This window comes from Astatotilapia calliptera, chromosome 12, assembly GCF_900246225.1.
Source record: "Astatotilapia calliptera chromosome 12, fAstCal1.2, whole genome shotgun sequence".
In the NCBI taxonomy this organism is placed as follows: domain Eukaryota; kingdom Metazoa; phylum Chordata; class Actinopteri; order Cichliformes; family Cichlidae; genus Astatotilapia; species Astatotilapia calliptera.
The window spans coordinates 30,203,297-30,213,054 of NC_039313.1; the positions used below are offsets into that span (position 1 = coordinate 30,203,297).

The 9,758-nt window shown below is 36.7% G+C and overlaps 1 protein-coding gene across 1 annotated transcript; it reads right to left on the bottom strand.

The window, feature by feature from the left end:
• Window positions 1-215: 215 nt before the first annotated feature.
• Window positions 216-8,418, bottom strand: nipsnap1 (nipsnap homolog 1 (C. elegans)). Its single transcript, XM_026188421.1, has 10 exons — window positions 8,153-8,418; window positions 5,741-5,868; window positions 5,073-5,118; window positions 4,636-4,730; window positions 4,245-4,315; window positions 3,818-3,958; window positions 2,608-2,639; window positions 2,393-2,487; window positions 1,325-1,408; window positions 216-777 (listed from the first exon to the last, which is right to left on the bottom strand). The coding sequence occupies exons 1-10, from the start codon at window positions 8,197-8,199 to the stop codon at window positions 713-715; spliced, it is 804 nt and encodes a 267-aa protein (XP_026044206.1). The 5' UTR covers window positions 8,200-8,418; the 3' UTR covers window positions 216-712.
• Window positions 8,419-9,758: the final 1,340 nt, after the last annotated feature.

The following is a 9,758-nucleotide window of genomic DNA, read 5'->3' on the forward strand; positions in this document are numbered from 1 at the left end:
CCATAGACTACAGGTGAACTCACTGACTAGTTTCTTGATTGATCTTATCTTCATATTTTATTGATTTGATCTTATATGATAAAGTTTTCATTTATCAAATAATTGCAGCTGTTACTTTCATAAACAGAAAAAATTCTGTTTAAGTAGATTTCAATTCTGCAAAATTGAAATGTACTTAATTTTCAAGTACAATCAGTGAGGCAGGCTTTTTTAATTTTTTTTATCAAATGGTTGTTTTACATTCACTGTTGCAACTTAGCATGATCTCATTCATTAAGTCATTCATGTACATTTAATAGTACTATCATAAAAAAATTTATTGTGGAAAAGAAAACAAACAAAACCCCCAATATGTGTTCCGTTACATCAATTAATGATCAAAACAGAGCAAACACACCTCACTTCACTCCACTCCACTAAATCAGAAGGTAAAAATTCCTCAATAACACCGTAACGCACAAACACCTTTTCTCTTGTGTTTTCCCCCCTTCACGTGTTTTATCTAAACCCCTGCAAATCTTGGTTTTTCATGTTCTTCATACTGAATGTGCTTGGAAATTGTACAACTACTTTTGACTTTGGCAATATCACAAACATGGAATCAGAAGTTTTACTTCAATGCTTTTAGTAACAACACAGATCATACAAAAGAAATGGAAACTACAATTAGTAAAATTTGGTCATTGAATTATTTGCAGTCTCAGTCGCTTTCTCATTGTAAAGGTGAACTCTTAGTTGGAATCATTATTCTTGACTCCATACTTTGCAACAAAGGCACTGAGGACAGACAGAAAGACACATGTTAGAAAATGATATACCGAAAATTACAATTGTAATAATAAACAAACAGGAAAGCAAACAACAAACATACAGCTCTTAAAATTCTTCAAGCTGGGCAGTATCATTTTATAATTTGATGCTCATACTGCTTAAGTCTCATTACCATGGATGGCCAATAAATTACGATTTATAAAAAAAAAAAATTATTATTACTGCAATCCTGTCATCTCCATCAATAACAACAATGGGGGAGGGGAGGCAGCATTATATAATTTTCTGATTTTGTGGCAAACATTTAAAGAAAACATTGAAGGTTTATTTTAGCCCTACTTCAAAGAAATACAAATTTCAGATCCAGTACAGAGACCACATTAAACATTTCAGCAGAAAGTTGTTGGGAGGCATCTATGATTAAAAAAGTTTGGTGATCTACGAGTCTCAACTTTGCTGAATATAATTGCAGGTAAAAATAATCAGCGAGGTATAAAGCCCTGACAAGAACATTGGGTTTTTAAGGCATCTGGGTGAAGCATTTCTTTCTTACCTGTATAATACACGTTTACGTCCCATCCTTCTTTCCGCCAGGCAGAGTTTCTTGTCTCCTCTCGGGCCTGGAGGCTTTCGTAAGCTATCAAAAGACGGCAAAGAAAAAAAATTCCAACGAAAAAAGCAAAGCAAAAAACTCCACCACACACACACATTACATCGCATTATGTGTGGATAAAATTTATAGTCACTGGCAACTTCATTAGTTCAACTTCATTCACTGGCAACCTTGCTAACATCAGGCCGAATCTCTTTTGCCATCAAAACTCAATTCTTAACTACACAGATTGAACCAGGTGCTGGAAACACTCCGATCCATTTTCACATAATAGGATCGCACTGTTACTGCAAATTCATCAGCTGCACGTGCAGTACATGATGTGAATCTCTTGTTCTACCACATTTCAGGTACGAACATGTAGTTTGTGGGTCACATATGGGTCAATTTGATCAACGTAAAAAAAGCCACCCAAATATTTCTTCCCGTGTGTTTTGAATTTCAAGTATTAGTGCATTCTGTCTGTCAGTGAATAAAACAGCCAAACATGTCATATGGAAAATATTTGCAATACAACAATATGTCTCAGTATTTCCTCATGCTATTGTCATTTTAAAGAAACACACTGACATAGCTCTTTGTCTGAATGCCCTTACTTCATTGAGATAATACAGGCTTCAAAAATTTGTGAAATTTATGATTCTAGCCCAGAGGCTTGATATTTTTAATATCATCTGAACCAGAGTTCAGATGATATTAAAAATATGGACAACCACTCTTAAAACACCTTTAATAATTTGATTGACTCGCTTCCTGTTCCAAGATGCAATCAAAAGTCCAAATGTTATGTCGAGTGTAAAATCATCCTTTGTTGATGTTTGACACACCCGGGCTTATGTTGGAACCGTCACACTGAACTTTAGTGATTCATTAGAATACAGAATGTATGCAGGAGCATTCAGTTAGCTGAAATTCAGCCAGACCAAACTTGTCAGACATTTTAACATACAGCAGTCAATCACCTCATCTTACTGGTATGTTCTAAGTGTAGAGTGCTTAATTACTCACCCCACAAGTGATGAACAACATAGAGTTGGCCAATCTGTGTGAAGAAACCGCCTACTGCCTCATTGTTTTCTTGTCTATGTTTGATTGCCCTCGCCCTGTTGCAAAACATTATCTTATTTAGTATAAAGATCACTGAAACACTTCTGATATTTTCACTTCCACTGAAAGAGATTCAGACAAATGACATATGTTTAAATAAATTCAACGTATCTCACCAGCGATTGCCCCATTCAATCATGGTTCCTGGCTGAAGCACAAGTATAATATTAATTAGAATAGGTTTGAAACTAGATTATGACATTACCACCATCATATTTCCATAGAACTGAAAGACTGAAAGCACTATTTATCTATTATTCATAGCTACGTTTTTTGTTGTTGTTTTTTTTTTTAACTGATCAGAGAACTCTGGGTGTCACAAGCCTGCATGCAAGAAGAACTGGAGCACTGAGTAAACAGATTTTTATCATAGCTGTTTTTGAACTTCTCTCCACTTGTGACACTCTTCAATTCAGTGAGTCAGGTCTGAATAAGTGAGCTGAAATTACGCAGGAAACCTTGGAAGGGCAAAATTGCAGAATAGGCCAGAGGTGAAAAAAATATGACTACTTCAAACAGATGAGAATTGGATTACTTGTTCAAGACAAGCAGCTGAAAAATATGGAAAGAAAACATTGAGAATAAGAACTGTGCTAGTTATGTAACAAATTTATAAAAACTGCACTGACAGTTATACAGGATTACCAAAGTTATATTATTTCTGTTTGAACAGCACATGAACAGTACACTAATACATCTAGATTTTGCTAAATGTGGACCCTGCCATGCACTTAAAAATAGTATACAACATGCAGATGTGTATATTTTTTGTAATTTTGCCTTTGTAAATCACCACAGGAGATTTCAAATCAAGTAATCAGGATATATCTAAAGAGCAGATGTCATGTTCTGCCAGGCCTTTCCTGCTGTCACCTTCATTTGCTTCTTGTTTCTGGGTCTCTCCGTCTTCAGTTCTATCTTCAGTAGATAAAAAGCATGCTTTAGCAGGCCTACATGCCCATATGCAAAATTGCCCCCACCATATTTGACAGACAACATGGGATGATTTGGATGGTGAGCTGTGTCTTTCCTTTTCTACATTTTTATCCTCCCATTATTTTGGGGTAAAATGGGAACAGGCCTCACCTGGTCATAAAACTGCTCGTCAATGAACTGTCCAATTACTTTTGAGCTTCTGAAATGGAAGACTACGTATAAAAATAAAATTGAAGAGGCTCACTTGCTTACTGAAGATAAAAGTGATGTTAGGGAAACCCAGAAACAGACTGCTTTGTTAGTTTTCCTACAAATCAAACAGTATTTATGTTGTACTGGTCACACATGTTCAAGCTATGCATTTTAAAAATGTGTAGCATAAATAGATACCTTAAGGTAATAGGTGCGCATTTCATAGAGGTTTGGTCCTTGTCTGGGAAGGGGTTCATTCCAGAAACTGAACTCCAGAAGAAGTTCATTTCGTCTTGAAAGCAACATTTTGGCCCGTTCCTTCCGAAACTCTAAGTACTCCTAAAAAGGGATAAAATGTTTGTTTATAACACTAAAAAGTGAATATTAATATTATATCTTAAAAATCAAACAAACAAAAAACAGCACCCCTGAAATGCCTTTTCTCCACAGAAACAACACATTAACATTTAAAGAAAATTATTACTTAAAAAAAACAAGCAAACAAAAAAAACGCAACAAATTAAAACAACAAAATAAGCAATTTTCCCCTGGAAAATCAAAGGCCTTGTATGTATTGTATGCAATGTTGACTGAATAAGAGACGTTTAAAAAGGTCACAGCATGCCTTGTTAGCTCTCAACTTCTGCAGACAATCAGTCAAAGCTGGGTAGCCTCCTCTGTATCGCCACAGATGCACTGCACAAAAACAACAGCAGATGTCACTGTAGCACTGCATAAGGTCTGATGCCACCCACACAACTAAGAGATAAAGAACCTCCATCACCATGCAATTACTTTTTATAGTTACTGACTGCTTTTTATGTATAAAATACACTTAAATGATCACGTTAATTTATCATATATGCAGAAGGTGAAGTGCTGGTTGTGAGTCATCAGGTAGTATCCGTCTGCAAAGCTTTGCAAAAAGTCAGCCACTGAAATTGTGTTTTATGGGAACTTGATAGAGGAAAGCAGCAGTGATCAGTCAAAGGTGTCTTTTTGCATTTACTGCTTACCAGCCTGATCTTGTTCTCCATACCAGGTATTCCAGCTTCCAACTACCTCACACGGGTAGTCCTGGTCCTCGTGAAGTCTTTTCTGCACTTCAGCCCTAAAGCCAGCAAAAAAAAAATAAAAAATAAAATACAAGTTAATGAAGGTGTATGCTGTTTGGAAATGCTCTCACTTTAGCTTAAAAACCAACTAGAGGGCAGTCAGGAAGCATAAAAATTCATCCAAGATATAAACTCAGCTGTATCTTCACTTCATTTTTTTAAATACATTTATATCATGAAGCTCATCTGATTTTAACTTTGTTCAGACCATATCTTGATTAATTAGTCCAGCACACTGTCTATTGCACTGCTGAAAGAAATCCAAAGAAAGTAAAGCACTGAAAACGTAACTTGACTGACAGAGATGCAGGAAATATTTCAAATGTATCAGTACATACTCCAGACTGTTGTATGCTTCTAGGCATTCTGGTTTGACGTCATGAACTGAAAAAGAAAAAAGGCAGAGAGAAACCTATCAGAAATGGATGCATTAAAAAAAATAAAAAATAAAAGCAACATTCAAATTCTTCAACAAAGTAATTTCACACTCCGATTCAGCAAAGACTTGATATACAAAACTGATTCACTTGCAATAGGTTATAGGCAACGGCTGATAGAGTGTTCAAATTGAAAATCCCTGTGCGGTGTGATGTACGCAACACAAAAGATCAAAGCCCCGAGAGAATGATAGATTTCTGTTTGAGAGACAGAAACAGTTACCTCTGCAGACTAAAAGAAAACCAGACAAATTGTTCAGATGTCACTAAAGTTTACAGGCATGAGACATCATCTTATCTTAGAATTACTTGTTGCTGACAGTGTTTTGTGTATGCATAAGCTGTTGCAGAGGAGCCCCATTTTCATCTCTCATGTTGTTTTCAGTTTTCTCTGAGGTCATATGGCCTTCCATTTAAATGATTTATTTCACTTTTGAGACATATACAGGATCCATGTCACAATAATGTGATGTAAGTGTATCGCAGGCACTTGTCTTTGGCCTTCTGTAACCCAACACTTAAAGAAACTAAACCCTTGCTTTTATGTAAGTAAAAAGGTGTAGGCCTACATTGAATCTTATACAAGTTGCTGGTCTCCTTCTTTGAAAGCAGGTTGGAGTGAGCATCTTTCCTGGCATCGACTTTGTGCACAAATAAGGATCGGAACCAGCCTTTGTCGCTGCTCTCTGAAAACCTCCTACACAGAAACAAGATGAAAGAAAGTTTCACAAAAGCTCGGAGCAAAAACATAAAAACCCAGAAGTTGTCAATATAAAAAAGAAAAACTTAAAAAGGAACATGGAGATGTGCATGACATATGGGCTAAAAGATAGTCATGCTAATATTCTTTGATATGAAAAATATGCATACTGTATGAGTGAGTGGGCTGAATGCTACAGCTTGTGTCTTCAACCATAAAACTTTTTTATTTCACCCACTCTGGAGTGGATAAAGGGGGAATATTATTCACTTTACAACTATTGGAACTATCCAAGAGGCTCCAAATGGTATTTGAATATTAACCTAGCCGTTTCTTGCCCCACATAGCAGAGAAGTAAAACTTCAATCTGTCAAGTGTTAAAGCTGTACTTTTAGAAGGTGTTCCAATGAAAAGAAGAGAAGTACAGGTGATATGAATTATTCCAAACAGTAAAACAGCAGTTTCATTAAGAAAAGTGACAGTAAAATTGACAAACATACTTAAACTCAGCTACATTTGAAATTCAGGGACCTTTGTAATTCTTTTTAAAACTCCCAATTTTAATACAATGTCACATTAACCTCAAATCCTGGATTTGCCTCATACTGTATGGCTGGTGTATCCCCACTAATGGATTAGGAAGCCATATTATGTTTCAAGTTAGTACTTGCAAAGTCATCTGCTGAGTCTTTTGCTTTGTTTTGTCATTCTAAAGTCCTAAAACTTTCAAGGTCAGTGGGACGTTTCTTTTAATAACCCCATGGGCCAATGGCTTTAATTGGAAGCTATAATTAAAAATGCATTTCCCATGGCACCCTATCAACAATAACAAAGCATATAATAAGCCAAAGACTTGTTTTCTGAATAACATTTCAGTCAGTGACGGAGCAAATGCGTACTGGATGGAGGCCCAAAAAAATATGGTAACCCGTTGACCCACTTTGTGTGGAACTGCACAACATTTTCATCCCTTGTTCCCCATCCCACATAGTGAGACAACATTTTCATTGGCTCTAAAATCAATGCCGCAGGACAGATCATTTCTAAAATCTGGCTGTTATTGAATGGTTCTGATGAAAGGCCGTCATCATGGGTCTTGTGGAGGTGTGTTACCTAAGGTAGAAACTTGTTAGTAGCCACAAAGTTTTGATGGATAAGGCTGAAAAATGGCCAAGAATAAAAGGAAATCCAATTATAATGTTAAATGAAATATTTAAATCATATGCTAAAGATAAGTTGACCAATCCCACAAAACTACATGTGGTAAAAACATTGTGTTTGTGTGAGACAATGTGGGGCATGCCAGCAATGTTGGGGAAACTTAAACAATTTAAACATGCAATCAAGTGTGTAGGTTACCAGCTTAGCTTTTAGCATGTATACGCTGAATAAATTATATTTAAATGCAAACTTTCCTACTTCGTTCTAAGTAAATACAATAGAGGATTAAAGCTGAAGTTTGGTCTTACGTCTCGTGCTTTATATACTCCTGTGTTCTCTTTTATTTCAATAGCTATTTAGCTGCTGTTCTATCTGGTAATGATCACTGGATTTCAATAGGGATGATATTCATAGGTTAGCTTAAGTTTTTGAGCAATATCTGACCATTTTAGCCAATTATGACACACAGATGGTGTGTCACAACACGCTATATTTTCCCTTGTTTATAAAAAAAAAAAAAAAATCCAAAATTGCATCCAGACAAAAACTGTATTTACCAGAATAAACTGTCACTTTATTTTCTTTGAGGTACTTTCCACCATATTTACCAAAATCAGCTAAGCTTAGGATTTCTCAGTGGGGCACTGGCTCAATGTGTGGGACAATGGATTAAAAAGAAAAAGAAAAGAAAAGGGGAGAGCTGTGCTGTCCAACATAAACAGAGACATCTGATCATCCTACTCTCAGATGAGTACGTGTCATACACAACATGCTATCGGCCCCATGTTCAGTTTGCTGGGACCCAGTTATCCTAGTGGTGGTTACGTAACCCTATAGAGGCAAAAAAGTTCAGACAGGACAAAGTTCAGAGGTCCTCCAAGTGATCAAACCATGTTTGAAAAACATAAACGTATCATAGGAACATAATGTAGAGATACAATATATCCATATGCAATATGTCTGAAAACATAAAAGATATTGAATTGCGAAAAATAATGTTTAACCGTTTGCCATTTGCTGCTTTAACAATTCATTTATTTAAATGGGTCCACATGTTTTCCTATGTCTGCAAAAACTGGTTTACCTGCTGGTTCCGTGCAGATTGACAGCAATAGCTTACCTGTACAGCAAATATCCTTTAGCCTGAACAGACCTAGTTGTCGCCATGTTCTTCTTTCCAGCAAAAAGTTTCTTTAACACGCAAACAACTTGTGCTGGTTAATGTTTACCTCTGTGTGTGTGTGATGTGACCGCTAGTCACGTTAAAGCTACTGAGTCAGCTAGCCACAGACTGAAAAACGCACGTGAAAGAGCGAGCCAGTGCACATGCAGAATCGATCAGACCCAATTAGTTGATCCTACGTCACACGCTACGTTTTTAATCCAAAAGATCAGTGTTTTATCTAATATCCAGTAGATCAGCGTATGTTGTGCTTTAAATGATATATGCGTTTAAATGAAGAACTAAACGCATACAATAAAACTATAGTCACAAGTTAATAATTATAGAGGTACTTATCTTCCCTGTATTTCAGGATTATTAAAAATGAAATATACATTACACCAGCCACTTTGTTTGGTACACCTTGACGGTATCACACAGTTGCTGCAGATTTATCGGCTGCACATGGGTAATGTGGACCTACTGATCCCCCAAGTCTCAAAGGTGCTCTGGATTGAGATGTGGTGATTGTAGAAGCCTTTTGAGTACAGTGAAGTCACTATCATGTTCAAGAAACCAGTTTGAGATTATATAAAGTTTGTAATATTTTACATTGTTCTGCTGGAAGCAGCCATCAGAAGATGTGGTCATAAATTAGGATGACCAACCCTCCACTTTTTTTGCACTTGTTGACTTGTAAAAGCCTATATGACATTTTTTATTTCACCATTCACATAACAGCACAGAGAAGGCATCGTTTAAATATGTTAAAGTTTTCTTTAAGCAAACAGTATTCTTAAAGTTCTTCGTGACTGGGCCAAGTGTCCTCTTTTTTGGAAATCAAAATATGGTCACCCTACATAAATGCATGAACATGGTCAGCAACAATAGCCCGTGTGGTTTTTGGGAGTCTTTTCCACCAGCTGGTGCTCATTTGGAAATAAGGGGTCCAGATCTTCCACAACACTGCCACCAGCCTGAACCGTTGATATAAGGCAGGATTGCTTTCATGTTGCATATGCCACACTCTCAGACCAGACAATGTTTTTCTGATCTTTAGTTCAATTTTGGGGTTTAGTTTTGTGTTTTCAGGAGTGGCATCTGGTGAGGTCATCTGCTGCTGTAGTCCATAAGGTTTAACTTGTTATGCAATTCTTAGACGCTCTTCTGCATAGCTCAGTTTTATGTTTTTTCCCCCAAGAGAACTGATGCTCATGAGACGTTTTCTCTTTTTCCTGACCATTCTTTCTGAAATCCTTAGGTTATACAGAAAGTTCCAGTGTAGTTTCTAGTCTGTCTGGCACCAACAACCATACCACGTTCAAAAACACTTAAATCCCCATTCTTTTTCATCCTGTTGGTTGGTTTGATTCTCACCAGGTCATCTTGACCATGTCTACATAGCTAAGTGTAGCAACTGAACAGGTGCACCTAACAAACTGTAAAGAGGTTGAAACTCCTGTAGCAACTTGTTGTATGAAGAACAACTTTATTATTTATGGGTTTCTGTCTGTGACCCCCAACGAAAGCTTCAATCTCTAGACTATTGCTCCTTTCCATGTAC

Excerpts from the sequence above, each read along its gene's own strand:
- nipsnap1 (XM_026188421.1), bottom strand. The coding sequence starts at position 8,199 with ATGGCGACAACTAGGTCTGTTCAGGCTAAAGGATATTTGCTGTACAG. Across the intron at positions 5,119-5,740 it reads CAACTTGTATAAGATTCAAT|TTCATGACGTCAAACCAGAA; the intron begins GTAGGCCTACAC and ends TTTCTTTTTCAG. Across the intron at positions 3,959-4,244 it reads AGAAGTTGAGAGCTAACAAG|GAGTACTTAGAGTTTCGGAA; the intron begins GCATGCTGTGAC and ends ATCCCTTTTTAG.